The sequence below is a fragment of the Sycon ciliatum genome, chromosome 4, assembly GCF_964019385.1.
Source record: "Sycon ciliatum chromosome 4, ocSycCili1.1, whole genome shotgun sequence".
In the NCBI taxonomy this organism is placed as follows: domain Eukaryota; kingdom Metazoa; phylum Porifera; class Calcarea; order Leucosolenida; family Sycettidae; genus Sycon; species Sycon ciliatum.
The window spans coordinates 9,580,383-9,601,079 of NC_088646.1; the positions used below are offsets into that span (position 1 = coordinate 9,580,383).

Sequence of the window (20,697 nt, forward strand, 5' to 3'; positions counted from 1 at the left end):
ACTTCAGAACGCCCGTGATCGGCAGGGTCAGCTATGCAGAAGGCGTTACTTCAGTATCTCATTGAAACGTTTTTGCAATACAATGATGTAGCTAATCAAAGGAAAAAGCATTTTCATCAGTTCTAACAACATGCACGATGAGCTAGGCAACAAGCATAGCGCAGGGCCCTGAGCTTCAAAGCTCTCTCGTTCCCGTAGCTATGCAGAAGACGTTACTTCAGTAACGTCTGGCGCTAGCCAGGGTCCACACAGCTTTAATTTGGTATTTGTTTGTTTGTGTGTTTGTTTGTTTGTTTGTGTCACGCCAGGCGCTATCCGTATCTGACGGCAAAAAAGCATAGGATGTTATACATTTTTCAATTCTCCTGTTTTTTTTTTCAGGCATATCCTGGGATTCGAACCCGCACTATCGCCCTACATGCATTCCCCCATACACTTCGCATTCATACCCATTCTTCCAAGTTGCTTCACGTTATTATCTTGCGTTTGAAAGCCCTATTTGAATATTGCGGGCAGCTGTATGTGGCCAGCTGTGTTTGATGGTACGGTACGGTACGGGAGACGGTGTCGTATTACCCTCGATCGTACCTGTCCCGTACCTATCCCCTACCGTACCGTGCCATCAAAGACAGCTGGCCACAATGCATATTCAAATAGGGCTTTCAAAATGACAAATGCAAGATCACAATGTGAAACAACTTGGAAGAATTAGTATGTATGCGAAGTGTATCGGGGGATGCATGCAGGGCGCGCGATAGTGCGGGTTCGAATCCCAGGTTATGTCTTAAAAAAAAGGAGTTTTTTAAAGAAATTATGACATCCCTATGCTTTTTTTTGTCTAGGTCATCAAGGCAAAAAAGCATAGCGTAGGGCCCTGAGCTTCCAAGCTCTCTCGTTTATTCCCGTAGCTTTGCAGAAGACGTTACTTCAGTAACGTCTGGCGCTAGCCAGGGTCCACACAGCTTTAATTTGGTGTTTGTTTGTGTGTTTGTGTCACGCCTGGCGCTATCCCGTATCTGTCCCGTACCGTACCGTACCATCAAACACAGCTGGCCACATACAGCTGGCCGCAATATTCAAATAGGGCTTTCAACCGCAAGATCATAATGTGAAGCAACTTGGAAGAATGAGTATGAATGCGAAGTGTATGGGGGAATGCGTGTAGGGCGATAGTGCGGGTTCGAATCCCAGGTAATGCCTGAAAAAAATAGGAGAATTGAAAAATTTATAACATCCCTTTTCTTTTTTTGCCGTCATCAAGGCGGTAGACGGTGTCGTATTACCCTCGACCGTACCTGTCCCGTACCTGTCCCGTACCTGTCCCATACCTATCCCGTACTGTACCGTACAATCAAAGAAGGCTGGCCACAATGCATATTCAAATACGGCTTTCAAATACAAGATCATAACGTGAAGCAACTTGGAAGAATTAGTATGTATGCGAAGTGTATCGGGGGATGCATGCAGGGCGATAGTGCGGGTTCGAATCCCAGGTTATGTTTAAAAACAAAAAGTAGAAACTTATAAGAATTTAACATCCCTATGCTTTTTTTTTGTCTAGGTCATCAAGGCAAAAAAGCATAGCGTAGGGCCCTGAGCTTCCAAGCTCTCTCGTTCTTATTTTACTAGGGAATTCCCAACAGGCGTCGACGCCTTTTTACAGGGAACCAAGGAGACAACGAGATGCGCTTTGGTTCTCTGAGCTGCGTGGAAGAGCCCTAATAGGGTGGAGCAGTTGCTGTCTATAGAGTATAGATACCGTATGAGTGGTGTTTAGGAACTGAAGATCCGGAGTACCGGTATGTGACACTGGTACGGTGTTGGGTGGCACTTGATGTGCTTTATTGTAGCACAGACTATGGCACGCAAGCCGATGCAGTGGATGTTACACTCCAAGCTGTTAGTTCAGTTACTGTGCCATACCAGGATTGAGCTTTATTGTAAGATATTGCAATTGGTATTTTTTCTTGAATCCCTTGCTCTTTAGCGGCGACAGAGCGCAATGCTAACTATACCAAGCACAGTGGTGAGCGGCTGAGAGGCATTCCGTATTGCTTCTACCCCTCAACATTCGGCTATAAGATATCCAATGTCAAGCAGGATGACTCCGGCTGGAGTGCTGATCTATCCCTGGCATCGAATGGTGGGCCGTATGGCGCTGATGTCAAACAACTGAGGATTGTCGTCTATTTTGAAGATGAGGATCGGCTGCATTTCAAGGTCAGTGCTGTGTAGGCTGCTTAATTGGCTATCACTCAGCTGTCTTGGCTTACCCAGACTCAGTAGCTGGTTTGAGCCCCATAGCAGGTCCGTTCCCCCGTTGCGCACCAAGTCACGTGTGTTTGTATGTGTGTGTATGTGTGTGTGTGTGTGTGTGTGTGTGTGTGTGCGCGTGCGTGTGTGTGTGTGTGTGTGCATGTGTGTGCGTGTGTGTGTGCATGAGTGTGTCTGTGTTCGTTGTGTATTCATATCAGATTTTCGATCCTGCCAACAGCCGCTACGAAGTGCCCATACCCGTTCCAGCGCCCCCGGCCGGGAAAATCCCACAGGTGAATTACATTGTCAAGTACTCGGAGTACCCGTTTGGCCTGCAGGTCATCCGTGCCACTGATCACACAACAATGTGAGTGCACATAACTCAGTTTTCTCTAAGTCAATTCGGCGCATACTTTTTCGGCTATTTTCGGCCTGGTCATGTTTGGGCGGAAATTTTGTTGCGGCAGAAGTTTTGCAAGGTTCAGTGTGACAGTGTGTGCAGGCCGAAAATTTGATGCGGTCGAAATGGGTTTTAGCTCTGGGGCGCTGAAATTTGAATGAGCCGAAAATTTGTAGACTTACAGTACCTAAGCACATGCAGCTGAACAGCATGGTCAGTGCTGTGTGCATGAACTTATGCATACAGTATACATGATTATACAGGTATGATTGTAGATCAACCGATGTGTGAGAAAAAAATTCTCTTAACAGGATCAATTTTAAAATTCTAAATTTTGAAGTTCATTTTCGCATTTTTCAGCTTCTAATACAGCTTTTGTGCATCTGTACAACATGCATACCCCGGTAAGGCTTATTGTGCAAGAAAGGGAAAACGAGAACCTACTGCAAACCGCCCAATATTCGCGCCACTAATTTTTCACTATTTCTCAGAACGAGCGAGTTCACGATGGAAAATGTTCGCGGAGCACTGTGGCCGCGCACATAAACCTGCTGTTGAAGTTTGATTTCACGATGCTCTTCTCGCGAAAATTAATACACCGTAAACGTTGGGCAGTTTACTGTAATAATAAAAAATTAATACTATGTCTTCGTAGAGAAAGCTTCAAAACACAACACAACATTTAGGGAATGCAGCATAAGAATGCACAGCATTGAATGCATTTAGATCTTGAAGGGGTAGTCGTATGGCCACTCATGACATCTGCCACGAGATGTAAGCGGTGATTGCTCAATCACAAAAGTGTCCGGGTCCTTGTAGGACAAGCCACGGGTTTACACACATCAAGGGGCAACTTCTGACTTTTAATGGTTGCTCAGTACATGCCGGTATTCGTTTTCATGACGAGTCAGACTCAGGGCATGACAAAGTCATATATTCGTTCCGTGCCAATTTTCGTCCGCTCATTGTACCAAACAAAGTCAACGAAAGCTACTTCCAAACAGAAGTCTCCACCTATACAGTATCCGTGCGCCATTTTCCCGGAGCCGCATTTCCATATAGCTTATGTTGTGTATGTGTCCCCTTCTTGTTTGCATGCATTTTTGTTTGTCAGTTTCAACAGCAGTGTTGGAGGCATGATCTTTGAGGATCAGTTCCTGCAGATTTCGTCACTGCTGCCATCGTCCAACCTGTATGGGCTCGGTGAGCATGTTGCGCCCATGCTACTCGATCTTGATTATCAAACCATCTCTCTCATGGCACGGGACAGAGGCACGCCACATGTAAGTTGCGGATAATGGTAATGAATAATGATGATGAAACTTTGAACTTTCCAGGCGTTTTTATTTTCATCTTCGCTCGTCTTTGCGAACATTAGTTTTGGGCATTGTTACGAATGCATGTATCAGGGTATGCACACACGAATAGCTGAATGGCTATTAGGCCCTCAAGCTGGCTTGCTAGATCACAGGAGGTGGTTACGTCCATTCCTCCGAGGCGATATGATTATAGGTGTGCCAGCTGGGCATGGGGAGTAGTAAGGTGCAGGTGGTTGGTGATTGTATGTGTGTGTGGGGGGGGGGGGGGGGGGGGGGGAGACCTGCATCGCTGGCTACAAGCGAGGGTCCCTGGTTCGAGTCCTGGTGGTGACAGTCAATTTTTTCTTCAGACCTTTCCCGTTTGTCTCTTTCCCTCAAACCAGTTAATAATAATAATAATAATAATAATAATTTTTTCTCTTTTCAGGCAGTTCACTTCCCCGACTGATACTTTGAATTTGAAGTTCTCCCAATCCTTTCCAAATAATAATAATAATAATAATAATAATTTAATATGACATTTATTTGGTAACATGGCAATCTGGGGGGGTATTGATTAAAACATCTTTGACGGGATGGTAGGTTTGCACAGCTTTTGGCACTGTTGAAGCTAGGAAAGTCAACTTGCTTCTGAGACCTTACATGCTTGCACAGCATGTCGCTTTAGCCTGTGACTGGGCTTTGGAAGCAAAACCCCATAACTCCTCCATCAATCGTCACCAGTGGTACTAGAGAATGCCACATGCAAGTCAGATGAATGCAATATATCTGTAGTGGCTCCGGCAATCTTTTCCAACCTTTCCGGGGTTGATGTGGTAAAATGTTTGGACTCGAATGGAGAGCCAAGGATAAATTTCTGGAAAAGAAAAAGGACCAAGGAACTACGAGTTACACAAATTACGCTATAATGTCCACTAACACCACCAGTTACTAAACAATCAGCTCATGCGATAACATTGCACGACACTGACCGACGGTACTGACGTTCTACAACTAACTGGCTATCAGCTCTAGTACGTCTTGGATGCGCACTCCAGCAGCCTTCCAAGTTGGAAGGTTCTAAGTTATGTGATAACATAGTGCCGTCGGTCAGTGTCGTGCAATGTTATCGCATGAGCTGATTGTTTAGTAACTGGTGGTGTTAGTGGACATTATAGCGTAACTTGTAGTTCCTTGGTCCTTTCTCTTTTCTATAAAAAGATTTTTTTAAATCTTATTTCACTACATTCTTGGTGTTCTGTAATGTTCTGACTTTGCTCGCAGAGTGAAAACCTCAATCTCTATGGAGTCCACCCGTTCTACTTGAACGTAGAGAAATCCGGTCATGCCAACGGCGTGCTCTTCTTAAACAGCAATCCCATGGGTGAGCCCCACTGTGTCAAGCCTCATTCATACTTCGCCTTGTGTGTACGGGAAACGCATAGCATCGTTAAAAAGTTGACTCGAGCTCAACTTGCTTGGCCCATCGCGCCATGTGTTTCCCGTACGGGAAATGAAGCATGAATCAGGTTTTTTGTACAGGGTAGTGAGACCTGTGTTTTGTGTTGTGTGCTGGACGACCTAAGTGTCCATTATCAAAGTACATGTAGCGCATACGTTGTCCAGTAGTAGCAGGATGATGTTAGCTCTGTCGTCTGTAGTTCATGAGCTCCAAGTCGGGAGACTTCCGTTTAGTTTTTGTCTACTTTTAGCCAACTCTACCCGGGTCAAGAATTCAACACAGCTGCAGTTCACAATGTCCAGTACATTGCACAGTTTGCACACAGGAAAGGCTGAGATTTGAGCGCAGAAAATCAGCCCGTGATCCTCGATCCTCTAGACCGAATTTTGATGCGGACGAAAACTTCTCAGCAATGATTTATATGAGTGGACACCGACCGTGACTACTTGGTTTTCACTGCACTGTCCCTGTAGAACATGCCCCTATCTCAGGTGGTTGTTGGAAATTTGCTACCGGTAGTTTGAATTGTGCGGTGAGAACAATCACCTTCTTGATTTCTAAGAGAGTATTGTACTGTGATGAAGTTGGTTCAAAGTTCGTATTGTACTGTGTTGTGAATTTTGTTCTCCAAAGATATTGCATTGCAGCCTACTCCAGCCATAACCTATCGTTCCATTGGTGGAATTATGGATTTCTATGTGTTCATGGGATCGAGTCCAAACGAAGTTGTCCAGCAGTATCTTGAGGTGAGCTACAATCAAGCACTTTCTTGCGTGACATATGAAAAACACCTGAGCCACGCGCGCGCACGCACACACACACACACACACACACACACACACACACACACACACACACACACACACACACACACACACACAATAAAGCACTGTGGACCCAGGGTATGCCAGACGTCACTACGTACTGCCTTTTGCATAGCTTCGGAAATAAAGGCCAGAAAAAGCCACTTCATAGCTGTGTAGTGTAGACCAGGCTGAATAGTGGCGGTCAATTCATCAGCCTTGCAAGCTGTTGAATGGTGCAATGGCCAGAAAAAGCCACTTTATAGCTGTGTAGTGTAGACCAGGCTGAATAGTGGCGGTCAATTCATCAGCCTTGCAAGCTGTTGAATGGTGCAATCCCAGCACAAGTTGCTATGGCTTCTGCCGGAGCATCGCTATCATCGCCTCCGGCGATGTGCGTCAAAGGTCAAAAGGTGTGCGTGTGTGTGTGTGCGTGCGTGCGTGCGTGCGTGCGTGTGTGTGTGTGTGTGTGTGTGTGTGTGTGTGTGTGTGTGTGTGTGTGTGTCTATATGACTGTGTATTCTTGTTTTGCTTGGCAGGTGGTTGGATTGCCGTACATGCCGCCTTACTGGTCGCTTGGCTTTCACCTGTGCCGATGGGGCTACGACAACGCCACTCACACTGCCCAGGTTGTCAATGACATGAGAAAGATGGGTATTCCCCAGGTAAGGTGCTATTACCCGGCTAGCTATTGATCTGCTCCTTGATCCTAGATGGTGACGATGTTCCTACGGATGCGCAAAACTCAGTCTCTGAGTTTCACGCGAGCCGTGAAGTTTTAACTATTGGCTGATTGTGACAATAGTGTACATTACGATAATGACTGGTTGGGTTGACCAGACAGCGCATTGCAGCAGGCGGGTAGTTGATCGCTTGCTTCGCCACTGTGTCGCACTATGGCAGAGCCACTTTCCCTCCAAAGGGCACGGAGTCCACAGCGCGCGCGCGCTCGAAGCCCTGTCGACCCTTTACGTCGTACAAGTATGACACGAAAAGAGGCACCATTCTTGCTCAACTAGCAAGGTTTTTACTAACTTTTTAGCTCTCTTGCAGGCCAAAGCGCGTGCACTTCAAGCTCCAAAGGTTACAACGCTGACACATGTACTAAACTGTCCCCGGGGAAAATTGCGATTCCGCGGCCGCGTTTTTTCCGCGTTTTTTGCGATTTTTTAAAAGACCGCGTTTTCCGCGATTTTCCCGCGTTTTTTGAACTTTTTTGTTGCACTACACGTACACACAGTGCACTGTTCGGTCAGCAACGTCTCATCGTGGCGGCTTTTTACTCAAATATGACGAGTGATTACACCAGAGACTTGTAACTGATTGATTTCACTACATACTCACTGAAAATTGCCGCATTCACCGCATATTTACCGCAAATTCACCGCAAATTATGCCATATTATGCCGCGTTTTTCCCCGCGTTTTTTGCGATTTTTTTTCCGCAATTTTCCCCGGGGACAGACTAAAGTTGTCGTCGTACGACAACACTTGATGGCTACTGCCACGAGTTGTAAGCCATGATTGCTCAACTAACGAAAGTGTCAGATCTCTCGCAGGACAAATCATGATTTCTTACAGAACTCTAGTATTTTTCTGAGGCCAGCTTCTGCATGGTCGTTTTCACGACAAGTCTGACCCAGGGTATGATATACATGTACTTACTATGTGTGGGTGTTGCAGGACGTACAGTGGAACGATATTGACTACATGGACCGGCATCTTGACTTCACTTATGACAAGACACGCTATAGCTCTCTGCCAGATCTTGTTGATGACCTGCACAAGCATGGACAGCGCTATGTCATGATTACTGTAAGAGTTGCTGCTGCTGCTGGTGGTATTGCTGCTGGTATTGCTGCTGGTATTGCTGCTACTGCTGCTGGTACTACTGGTACTGATGCTGCTGCTGCTGTTGCTGTTGCTCTTGCTGCTGCTGTTGCTGTTGCTCTTGCTGCTGCTGTTTATGCTGGTGCTGCTGCTACTGGCACTGGTGCTGCTGCTGTCTGTATTTCTAGGAGCCAGTAACCAGAACTTGATGAAGGCAGTAGATACTAATTAGTATCCTAAATGTATTTGCAGGGGCTCTGACACGATCTGTTATTTGCAATATCTTGCAGCTTGGTTAGGTGTGACTGTCCTTGGAAAGGTCATGAATTCTGAAAAGCAAGTCGTTCCAGCTTCCATGGTTGCTAAAAACAGTTCTAGGCAAATCTCTAAAAGATGGGCATACTGTAATGCTCCTATTTTGTGCAATCTCTGTGGAGAAATTCTACAACCTGACATAGTTTTGAAACATGGAGGGCATTGGTGTTGATAGGCATTTGAAGATGACTGATGTGCTGGTATGCTGGTGTGCTGTTGTGCTGCTGCACTTTAGGATCCTGGCATTAGCAGTACGCAGTCAGCTGGCTCATACTTGCCATTCGACGATGGTCTGAAGATGGATGTGTTCCTGAAGAATTCCTCTAATCAGCCCATAATTGGCCGTGTAAGTTACGTTAGTTCGATTTGCATCTCCTTCTACTACCTCCGACAAGCGAAACTTGGCGCGTTTTTTTGATTTTTTTGTGTTGGTAACAAAACTACTTCACAAGGCTGTGAGGTACGACCTACTTGTAGCTCTATGCAACCGGGTGCAGGAAGCCAAGCGACGAGCTGGTGAGTGGCACATGGCTCAGACTCAGTCAAGGCAAGCGTGTCTCTCATGTACCAGCAAACTGTGGGCGCGTCCATTCTGCGAAGGAGAATTGTCGTGCTTTCGCGTTGCAATGCAAAACCAAGGAGTTCTCTCTCTCTCTCTCTCCTCTTGGTCACTCCGCCAGCACAGAGTCTATGCGTCCATGCCAAACAATACTAGCGTCTTTCAACAGCCACCAGAGCGATGCGTCTCTGGTGGCTAAGGAAAATCGCCAGGAATTGCTGCAGGCAATTTTGGACAGTTGGCGAGAATACCCTGCAAAACAGTTGGAGTCCAGGCGCTTGTGGTGTTGCACAGTTCTTACCACGTCAATCTGGATAGTGGCGCCGGAAACGACTACCCTCGACACCGTGGCTCGAGCACAGCACACAGAAGCGACATCGAGATTTTCAGAGCGATTACAACAGAGGTACTTGCTGCAACTGAATCCGCTCTAGTCGCACCTTCGTCTCAAAACAGGGACAATTCCTCTCCAGAAGAAACTGCGATCTCTGAATCAGGGGAGAGTTGTTCAGCCTAACAGATGTAGACTAATGTCCTTGTTGAGCAATACAAAGTTGAATTTTGGTGAGTCAATCATTAGTTTTGATTGTAAAGTGTGAGTTATTTCGAGTAATTTGAAGTAAAAAAACGCGCCAAGTTCCGCTTGTCGGAGGTAGTAACAATTTGATACTTGAGTCACGTAGCTACCGGTATGCTGATTGTTGCTAAGACATAATAGAATTATAGTACTTCAAACAAGGGTATGCAATGTTGCAAGTTGCCTATTTGACAATGGCATTGTCCCAGGGTTAATACTAACAGTGTCTGCTCGTCTGTTTACTTCAGGTGTGGCCTGGTGAGACGGCATTTCCGGATTTCTCACATCCCAACGCAATCGAGTACTGGACCAAGCAAGTAAAAGCCTTCCATGCTGAGGTTCCGTTCGACGGCCTGTGGATTGTAAGTCTTTTCTGCGCATTGCTATTCTGACATTGCCTAGAAAGGGCTAATATACTAGTGTACATACATCTGTATGAATCAGTTTAGCATGATAGGACATTTTGAAATACACCATCTCACCCCCACCAGTTCATGGATGACTGAGAAAAGAGATGTGCCAGGGTGCAAGGGCGACCTAGCCAGGATTAGCACCATGACCAGTGCTCACTCGGCAGACAAACACCGCTAGGATTGCTGGGCTTGCAGCGTTAGCTTACTCCCTTCAGAATGCAGTTCTTTTCCCAGAGGAAAGAGGGGGGGGGGGGAGGGGGCGGCATGGTAACTTCATACTGTACTTGGTAAACGAACAGGTATGCTCAGAGGTTGCTGTCATTACCGCAGCTAAGGTAGCTCAAACGTTTCTTTTTTTCTAAAATAAAAAAATATATAAGGCCAAAACAAATAATGACCTTGTTTCCGGTCGCCCGACCGGGCCACTTTTTCCCAAATTCTGAAACTTTTTTTGGTCCCAAATGTATACAAACGGTGGCAATGCCATGTGTGCAAGTGCACTCAACGAGTCATAACTCCGTCAAATCTCAACCGAATTCCACAATCGAAACACCTACAAGGTAGCAGAGATTCTCAGCTGTCGGCTCGAAAACCTATGGGGTCGATACGAGCTAGAATAACGGAGCTGGAAGGACTCGAACTGTTTTCTTGATTTCTCAGGATGTACGAAAACAGGAATACACCACATGCTGTACAAGAACAGTGAGTCAGTCAACTTTGACATTGATCCTTGCCATGATATACATGTATGTACAATGTACATGTGTAGGTGCTCTTGTCCATCAATACCACAAAGATTGAGGAACCAAAAAAAGTATTCAAAAAAAGTTTCATTCCGGCCGACCGAGTCTCCTTTTTGAGGGGTTGCCGACCGGAAACAAGCCTATTTTTTGTTTTGGCCTAATAAAGAAGAGGTTGGTGCGACTTCGGCGATACTTGGGGAATTGTGTGTTGCTACCTACGTGGGAGCTTGCGCTAATCCTGCCGACTTGAATTCTCACGATTTAAAAAAATATATATATTTCACAGAAAAGTGAAGTTGAAGACTCAACTGTAGCTGTTCTTCTGGTTGAATCATTTGGTGGTGAAGACACACAAGACGAAACTTGGCTTTCGGACAAAATGTGTCTTTTCTGTTGTTGTGTGTATTTAGTTATTACAGAAGAATGTCAACTCATAGTTTGGGTTGTGTATGGTCAAGAGATGTTATTCACACTGGGGATACTTTGGGCAAATCTTGGTATATTTGAATTTCTTGGCCCCTTGAAATTTTGCTGTGATTTGCAATTTTCAAACCAAAATCAACAGTTTGCATTTCAGCGGACCTCCCAACACATTGAATAATCGGATCACACCACGGAACAACAAAAGAACTGGCAAACGAAGTTTCATCTTTTATAAGTCAATCGTGCAGCCTGAGGAGTACAGAACAAGAAAAGAAGCCACACCAATTTTAGGGGCCATCCATGTATGCGCGCGCGTGCGTGTGATGAAAGCCGTTACAGTGGAACCTCGGAATTCCGACCGCCTTTCGGACCTGGCTAAGTGGTGTGATTTCCGGGGTGGGTGGGGAGGGGGGTCTGATTTGCGAGAATGACCATCCTGTATATGCACGTATAGAGGAAAATTCGGCACAGAGCAAGAGTGGTCGGATTAGTGGAGTGGTCGGAAAGCGTGGTTCCACTGTATACTGTTAATTTGTTTAATGATTTGATTGAATCAGCTCCTGATTAACTATGCAAGAGTGTTGCATGTGGTATGTATTGTGTTACAGGATATGAATGAGGTATCTAACTTTGTAGTTGGCTCAGTTCAAGGCTGCCCAAACAATTCTCTGGAGAATCCGCCATACAAGCCAGGTCAGAGTCCCGTATTGAAATGCAGCTTGTGTCTGTCTGTCTGTCTGTCTGTCTGTCTGTCTGTCTGTCTGTCTGTCTGCCTGTCTGTCTGTCTGTCTGTCTGTCTGTCTGCCTGTCTGTCTGTCTGTCTGTCTGTCTGTCTGTCTGTCTGCCTATGTGCATGTGTGTGTGTGTGCCTGTGCATGTGTGTGTGTGTGTGTGTGTGTGTGTGTGTGTGTGTGTGTGGGTGTGTGTGTGTGTGCGATTGGAAATCGACTGCACATACCACTGCACCACCACTTGTTGCGGGTTCAATTCCCGACGAGTATGGTCGCACACGTCTTTCTTCTCTTTCTCGGACTCTTCCTGACTTTTCTTTCATTCTCCTGGGTGGTTACCAACAGCCAGTGTATGCCGGAGTATGTGGTGTGGTGTGTGTGTGTAGAAAAAAGAAAAAAATGGAAAATGAAAAATAGGGATTCACTGGCCAGAAAAAGTCACTTCAAACAGCTGTGTGGTGGATACCAGGCTAAAAATAGTGGCGGTCAATTCATCAGCCTTGCAAGCTGTTGAATGGTGTAATCCCAGCACAAGTTGCTATGTCTAACATAGCTGTTCGCTATCATCGCTTCCGCGATGGGCATGTCTGAGGTCTGAGGTGAGGTCTGAGGTGTGTGTGCGTGTGTGTGCGTGTGTTCGTGTATGTGTGTGTGTGTGCGTGTGCGCCAGAACCGCCCAACAACGGATGAACGTGCCAAGTTTCCACTAGTGTGTCAGCACTGCTCTCGGAGATTTCGGCAGTCCAGGGACCTGACCCGGCACCGGCGTGTTTGCTCCTCTCCCTCCTCCCGCAATGGGACCACGTAACCTTTAAGGCAGTGGGTCAACAGGACAGGACAGGTGTGCGTGTGTGCTTGTTTGTGTATGTGCGTGCAATCGTATGTGCGAGAGAGAGAGAGAGAGAGAGAGAGAGAGAGAGAGAGAGAGAGAGCGAGAGCGTGCGTGCGTGCGTGCGTGGGTGTGTGTGTGGGGGGGGGGGGGGGGTAGAAAGACAGTATGGGTTGATACACATATACATCCAAGCTCTTTTTGTACCATGTTCCAAAGAGAAAACCACTATTGCTGGGCGTTACAACTTTTGACGACCCTTATATTTCATGCATGTTTGTCTGCACTTGTTTGTTGTATGTTGACTCACACACAGGTCTAGGTGGTGATCACATGAGCACTAAGACACTGTGTATGTCAGCAAAGAACTACAACACCACTCAGTACAACATGCACAGCCTGTACGGATACTTTGAAGCCGTCGCCTCAATGAGGTAGGTCTGGTAGGTCTGTGCAGCTCAAGCTGCACTCACAGTGCTGCTGTTGTTTGCCTATTTCCTACAAGGAACTTTAGTCTAGTGGTTTGCTCTCATCATGCCAAGTGGCTAAAAGTTTACTTGAGATACAGTCCATCTTCTCATAAATAGGAATGCCCACTTGACTAGGAATCCCTGCCAAGACCATTGGAAAAATAAAGGCCCCTCTCAAGTAATGGCCATCCTGACATAGCTCAATGGTGCACCACTGTAGTTGCTCACATCAGGACTTAATGATTGGAATACAGATAGGAAGGTATTAAACTGAAATACTAATGCCCTGTAAAGGTAGGCATTGAAAAAACAGAATTCTCCAGCTTCTAGTGGAGTGATTATGGTACTAATAATTGTAGTCTTGTGCGCATTCCAGAACGTGGTCGTTTCGTCCACTGTTTGCCTATTTTCGGCTATTGCTCAGGTGCTCTTTCTTTTGCTTGTTTCGGTATTGCATTGGTTGGTCGCCAGCCTGGTGTGAGTTTACATGGGTGGAACAGACTGGTGTGCTACATCTGGGTGGCTGAGGCACTTGCTTCTACTTCTATAGTACTTGTACGAGCAGGAGCGCTGCAATTGATCATTGAATAGAATATGCAACTAAACCCAAAGGTTGCAAGTATCGACGCAAACACACACACACACACATTCAGTCAAATAAGGCACTTGTCATAATAATATTATAGTATCCGAACATTTTCGTTCCCTTCTCATCAAGGATCGTACAGGGAATGGCTCAAGTATGTAGAGTAAAGATAATGGGATCACAACACCCGTGATAAGGTGGACATTTATCAAGTTCAGAACGACACAAATGTCGAAGGAATATCGTTCGGATACTATATCATAACAAGTGCCGTATTTGACTGGATGTGTGTGTGTGTGTGTGTGTGTGTGTGTGTGTGTGTGTGTGTGTGTGTGTGTTTGCATCGATACTTGCAAACTAATACCGTATTTCCCCGAATGTAGGTCGCACCTTTTTTACACTACACTTCAAGGGCTAAGAAGGGGGTGCAACTTATAATTGAGTGTGACTTCCTGCGTATGTGAATGTATTGAAACAATTTGGCTCAGACCTGAAAATGGGTTGCGACTTATAATCGGGGAATACGGTATTTACCTTCGTTTGGAAATCATTATCCACCTCCAACCTCCATTAAAAAACACCAGTTACCGTAACAACGAACATATATTAAAGAAGAAAAATATATTAAAGCACATGTGCATATAAGTGAATTTTTGCAACGAATCCAATTTTCAAAAGTGAATTGTTTTTCACCTAAACGCTCATGCGCGATCAGAGTTCGTTTGCCGGAGTCTTTGTGTTTGACTAGGTCTTGTAGTGTCAGTTTCATGGTTCCTGTATACTGTTTGCAGACTTGTATCCGTGATTTTGTCAAAGTGAGAATTTTGGTAGTGCTTCGCCTATAGGAGCATGCGCTTATAAGTGAGAGTGCGCTTATATCCGAATACAGGCACATGCGCCTATATGTCCGTTACTACGGTAATAAAAAATGGCAATGAATAAAAATCTGTGCACTAAAAACGTTATAAACACCTATACAAATTGATAATTATTATCTCCGGGAACGTTTTCTCGTGACTATCATCAGTGGAACCTCATCACATAGTATGTAAGAACTACTTCGAAGTAAAACAAACAGTTGTAACAGTTATAGCTAGAATGGTTTCGCAAATAGAGCATGAAATATAGGAGGCAGGAGCTTTATTCATTGCCATTTTGCGGCGTTTGTCTCCTCGTCGGTAAAAAATAGAAGAAAAAGGATGACCAAAGGGAGGTCTCTCAGTAATACCAGTTTGGTGGCCTTTGCAAAGACAAATATTCACACGAAATGTTACGTGCTGTCTGCCCTTCACCTGCCTTTGCCGAGTAGACAGGGTCTTGGTTCCTCGGTGTCAGGGTGTCCTCGATGAAGTCATGGCTCAACTGAACTTCAACAGCCTCCTGTTCAACATGTCAATCAGTGTGTGATTCTCAGGAATTATGCAAAACTCAACTAGCATAAATCAGATTTGGAGCAAATTCACAACCTTGCGTATGAGAATTTGCCACCGAGCCTTCAGCCTACCGAAAGCACATTTCACGGGGCGCTTGTCCATCGTTCTCTTGGTCTGGCCAGGGCAGCATGTTGTTTCTCAAGTTCTGACCAATGCCGTAGACAAGGACATAGCCGAAGTATGCAGGCTGAAGAAATCGTTGTGTATGTCATGACCCGGATCGGACACACCAGGTACACGGATAGTTGAAATTGCTGTCTGCACGTACACCAGTTTGGCTGCCTCCGCGATTGCGGCATCGGCCTCTGCCGTGAGGTTTTCTCGTGCAGCCTGGGCGGCGTCTCGAGCGGCGAGAGCGTCAGCAGTCGGCTGACTTGACGGCACATGATGGGCAGCGGATGGCGCCCGGGAGCGTTTGGGCAGCGGACCCTCGTCTATGGCTGACGCACATTTCTTCAGTGCATTTAGGATGGAGGTCAACCCTCCAGCCAGCGCTCGGAGCTTCTGAGCTTGAGGAAACCGGTTCAGAGCTTCGAATGTCCGACATGTACATTGAATAGTGCTTAAGGACAAAGTGTTACCATGCCATGTTGACCAATGACCACACGGCTACACTGCAGACATTGCTTACTGCAGTGCAATGCTGTGCACAGAACCGGGCTAACAACAGTCTTATGTCCATGAAACGCCCCCGGGCATCGCAAACAGCTTGAACGTTTAGCAAGAAGAACCGTTTATAACAGAAGAAATCTTGCGGATTTTCTCTCATCTTCAACGGATGAGGGAAGTAAATACTTGGATTAATCCAGGGGCCGAGCTAGTGCACAATTGCTCTGCACACGTCATTCAGCACTAGCGAGAGCGTGCAGCGAAAAACACCCAAAGGTATTGGTGGTTTGCTTGAAGGACCCACGTATCTGCAAGGTAGTAGAGAGTTGATTTGTGTACAAACCCAAGATCCCGGGTGCAGGTGGTCTGGAGTTGCACAAATAATCACCCACTTAGATCGGTGTCCCCCCCCCCCCCCCCTGACTTTCACGTGGCACCAACCTTAATTTTACGCCATGTACATGTGTGTTCTGCTGTGTTGAAGTGCTCTGAAGACAGTGCTGAAGGAACGCAGTATCGTCATCTCGCGCAGCACGTATCCCAACAGCGGGGCACACGGAGGTCATTGGCTGGGAGACAATAATAGCAACTGGCCTGACTTGTATCTATCTATTCCAGGTACCGTATTTTTCCGGTTGTAAGTCGACCTTTTACGACTAAAAATAGAAGGAAAAAGGGTGGGAGTCGACTTACAACCGGGATTCGACTTATAACCGGGAACTATCAGTATCTTACAAAAAATGACCTGCACTGCATGCACGAGTGCACCATGTGAACACATTTTGCCAGTTTAATGGCATTTTTCAAGGATTGGGACGTTATACCCCCCAATAAATAATGTTTACATGATTTGTTGATGTGTTAGTAGCAGGGAGGGGTTAGTAATGCTTCGTTGGGTGAAAACATTAAAACGCAGAATTGAGACCTCCAGATACGGGGGTCGACTTATAACCGGGGTCGACTTACAACCGGTAAAATACGGTATGTGTACAATGACATGTACGTTATAGTGTCATGTCTGCTTTTTTTCTTTCTTTTCTTAAAAAAAAACAATAATATATCGGGGTATATTTTTGTAAGATAAAACTCTTGAACCCACATACTCGTATTACCGATCACTGCACCAATCACCTCGCAATCTTGCCCGTGCCCTCCTCTGTCTTACACTACACTACTCAAACAGTGCGCATGCTGCATTTTGACTTGTGCTCACCTTGCACCCATAAGACAGTGTGAAAGTCGAAAGGTCTCTACAAGTAGTGCTCTACGTGATCTGTTTGCTGACGAGTTGCCTTGTGTGGTGTGATGTTGTCCATGCAGGTGTTCTTCTATTCAACATGTTTGGAATTCCTTTGGTAAGTCTATTCAATATGTTTAGAATTCCTTGGAGAAGTCCATTCAGGTGACACCCGCCTCCTCGCACACACAGGCACAGACTTAGTAAATCCTTCTGCCCAAAAGCGGGTGACAATCCAGAGTTGGACGTTTTCTTCCGTAGCCACCTTGAAGAGAAGATGCTCATTGCATACATGATTGTAAAGCGAGTCAAGTTTATTGTTTTCTCGTCCTAATTTTTGTGTTTCTCTTCTTGTCTTTGTACATTGTGACTATCCTAGGTCGGTGCTGACATTTGTGGCTTCGGTGGCAGCACCACTCCAGAGCTGTGCACTCGCTGGATGCAAGTGGGTGCCTTCTATCCTTTCTCTCGAAATCACAACTCCATTGGAAGTCCAGTAAGTAGAGTTTCCCCCCGAGCGTATGTCATCTACAAGGATTTCTGGCCCCGGTGACTGGCGTTGACGTTAGTACGCTATTTAATTCAGTGTTGAAGCCAGGAGTGTTGCCTACCCAATTGTCAGGCGTTTTGCCCTCTCGATTGTCAGGTGTTTTGCCCACCCAATTGTCAGCCAGGATGCACCACGTTGCTCAGTCTGGACAGTATCTTAATTAGATGTGTGGTAGTCTCTCCCAACTGGCGCATGATTAGCTGATCCGGTACTGCTTACCTTCCTGCATTATACAGAGCCAATTGAGCACTTCTGAACGTAACATTAGCTTTCTGATTTAATGCCTTGTACAGCCCCAGGAGCCATCTCACTTCAGTCCTGAGTATGCCGATGGTATGCGCAAGGCACTCTTGATACGCTACTCATTGCTGCCCTCTCTCTACACTCTGTTCTGGCAAGCCCATGCACAAGGAGCTACTGTTGCGCGGCCACTTTTCTTTGAGTGAGTTGAGCATTGCCTCAGTGTTTCGCTTGCATGCGTGTGTACGTGTGTGCATGTGCGTGTGTGCGTGCATGTGCTGTGTGTGGCTGAATGTGTGTGTGCGTGCATGCGTGCATGCGTGCGTGTGTGTGTGTGTGTGTGTGTGTGTGTGTGTGTGTGTGTGTGTGTGTGTGTGTGTGTGTGTGTGTGTGTGTAAAAGAGAGAAAGACAGACAGACGACAGAGAGAGACAGAGAGGGAGAGAGAGCTGGGTTGTTATTGCTTACTGCCAGAACTGTTTCAGATCATAGGAATTGGCCTGTGTTAGTGCTTGAACAAAGAAGAAGAAACTAACTTTGAAAAGATGGAAATGTTATGTATCATGCTAACAAATTCAGGGCACTCCACTCTGTACCGTAAAATTCCGTTAATAAGCCCTGGGCGTATACTTAGCAGAGGGTCAAAAACCGGGCGTATATTTGGGCATGGGCTTATTTTAGGGCATGGGCGTTATTTCGGACGCAATCTGCAGAAGATCAATCTATCAGCAACCCACTAGTTTCAGTGAACTACCATTCTCACTGAGCGCGGTACAGGTACATCAAACCACAGCTGGAAATTTGGTCGTAACCAAGAATGTAGCGATAAATTACAGATTTGATATGTAAACCACTTGCTATATAAGTACAAGGCACAACAGGTGCCGGCATGTACGCGAACGCACGCGAACGCGCTGGTCATTTTGAGTCCACTTTATGCCCTGGGCTTATTTCGGGCATTGGCGCTAAAACGGACTTGAAGTGTACACCGCCTAAAACTGGGCTTATTATCGGACATGGGCGTTATTTAGGGTGGGCTTATTTACGGAATTTTACGGTATGTCTGTGTAGTATACGTAACATGCACATAATTATACATGTACCTACTGACCTTGGCACTGTGTGCAGAAGCTTGTTTACATACTCTTCTCATCTGTAGCAAGTGCATGTCTTGTGGATTGTTGACGCATAGTCGGTGCTGTGGTTGTTTGCATGCAGATTCCCCAAGGATCCTGCAACACTGAGCATTGACAAACAATTCCTGTGGGGCGCGTTTCTACTCATCTCACCTGTGGTGGATGCTGTGAGTACTGTGCATACATTGGTACCAGTTCTGCTCACACCTCTCATCTAGTAATGCATCTTGGTGTGATCCACTCTGTGGCTCAATACAGAGCGCAAGCTTGTGCACACACACACACACACACACACACACACACACACACACACACACACACACACACACACGCACGCACACGCACAACGATGCTAATGAAGAGTTTGTCACACTGAGTGGGCTGTTGTTGTTGTTGTTGTTGTTGTTGTTGTTGCTGCTGCTGCTGCTGCTGCTGCTGCTGCTGCTGCTGCTGCTGCTGTTGTTGCTTTCGTCGTCGTTGTCGTTGTCGCTGTTATTGTTGTTTAGACTATGAAAGGAATAGGATGTTTGCCTTTTTTTGCATTGCGGTGATGGATAGTAATGTTCCCCAGCTGTGACAAGTGAAATCCAGACCAATGTACACATTGCAATGCTACAGCTCTCCCTGCACTCGCGCACAGGACCACCAAAATCATGCTGCAGCTCTGAAAGGGACCATCAGTGCAGATTTCACGCTGCCCCAGCTGTACATGCTGTACATGCTGGGGCAGCGTAAACGCTGCAGAACTGGCAAGTGCAGTACAGCCCAGTGATCTCCTGGTGTCCTGGTCCATGAATAAATCTGCACCCTGCAGTGCACTCGTGTTCAGGTTCGTACAAAGAGATCACGTTCAATGCGTACTGAGATTTTCTCGTTCCAATTACGGTAGTTCTCTGAAGGCCTGCTGCCAAGCGTATGTTTGCGCGCCAGACCCATACCCATTTTCTTTGTGTGCACCACAACACAGACGTCATCTTTGTATTATCATCTCAGACAGTCGTAGACTCGAACCCAGACACCTTTTCTCCGCGTGATTTCTCTGTTTTTCACGCGAAGCAGAGCCTCTTCTCATGCTTTTCAATGCTGTGCCTGTGAATGCCTGAACTTGTTCCATTCAGGATGAGACATCAGTGAAGGCGTACTTCCCTGCTGACCGCTGGTACGACTTCTACACGGTATGTGTGTGTGTGTGTGTGTGTGTGTGTGTGTGTGTGTGTGTGTGTGTGTGTGTGTGTGTGTGTGTGTGTGTGTGTACTGTGTAGTATGTAATTCTACACAAACATGTGTATTCTAGGTGTATTAAAGTTTCGGTGTCTGGGACCTAATGGGCTTCAAGCGTGACTTAGAATTTGGTGGCATTCCATTCACATACAGTGCATACTCTAGTTTTAGATGTAATCTAGATCTGAGTGTCTGGTTAACCCTTTATTGGCCGATTTAAAATATAAGCAAGCCCACGCAATAACCAAATCTGTACCTAAATTGGACGTAACTTTAGTTTGCACTGGACAAATTCCACGATCTTGGGCATCCTGGAAAGGCCTTGACGAGAGGAGCGCAATGCGCCTATACTCGACTCCACGGGATGCACTGGCCCAGAGCTGCAAGCCAGGGAAAGCGCACCAGCGCTGGGCTCACGCTCGAGATCGATCTCTATCCACCATTTCACTCCTGTTGCTCATATCAAACTAAAATATTTCGTAGAGACTCCCGGGAACCTACTTTTGAACTTGAATCGGTGTAGCCTTGTCAATAGGTGACGTAAGCAGGGAAATCCCGGCCGTTGACCCACGCATCTC

General features: G+C 46.1%; 1 protein-coding gene across 1 annotated transcript in view; it reads left to right on the top strand.

The window, feature by feature from the left end:
- The window catches only part of LOC135814361 (lysosomal alpha-glucosidase-like), a 41,116-nt gene that overhangs the window by 9,629 nt on the left and 10,790 nt on the right, over nt 1–20,697 (top strand). Inside the window, exons 2-18 of the mRNA XM_065327473.1 lie at nt 1,988–2,220; nt 2,475–2,623; nt 3,771–3,939; nt 5,239–5,338; nt 6,050–6,162; nt 6,759–6,884; nt 7,902–8,033; nt 8,599–8,709; nt 9,748–9,861; nt 11,687–11,771; nt 12,955–13,072; nt 16,221–16,354; nt 17,057–17,091; nt 17,353–17,469; nt 17,817–17,965; nt 18,981–19,065; nt 20,017–20,073. Coding sequence (XP_065183545.1) covers nt 1,988–2,220; nt 2,475–2,623; nt 3,771–3,939; nt 5,239–5,338; nt 6,050–6,162; nt 6,759–6,884; nt 7,902–8,033; nt 8,599–8,709; nt 9,748–9,861; nt 11,687–11,771; nt 12,955–13,072; nt 16,221–16,354; nt 17,057–17,091; nt 17,353–17,469; nt 17,817–17,965; nt 18,981–19,065; nt 20,017–20,073 — 2,027 coding nt within the window. The remainder of the gene's footprint in view (nt 1–1,987; nt 2,221–2,474; nt 2,624–3,770; nt 3,940–5,238; nt 5,339–6,049; nt 6,163–6,758; nt 6,885–7,901; nt 8,034–8,598; nt 8,710–9,747; nt 9,862–11,686; nt 11,772–12,954; nt 13,073–16,220; nt 16,355–17,056; nt 17,092–17,352; nt 17,470–17,816; nt 17,966–18,980; nt 19,066–20,016; nt 20,074–20,697) is intronic.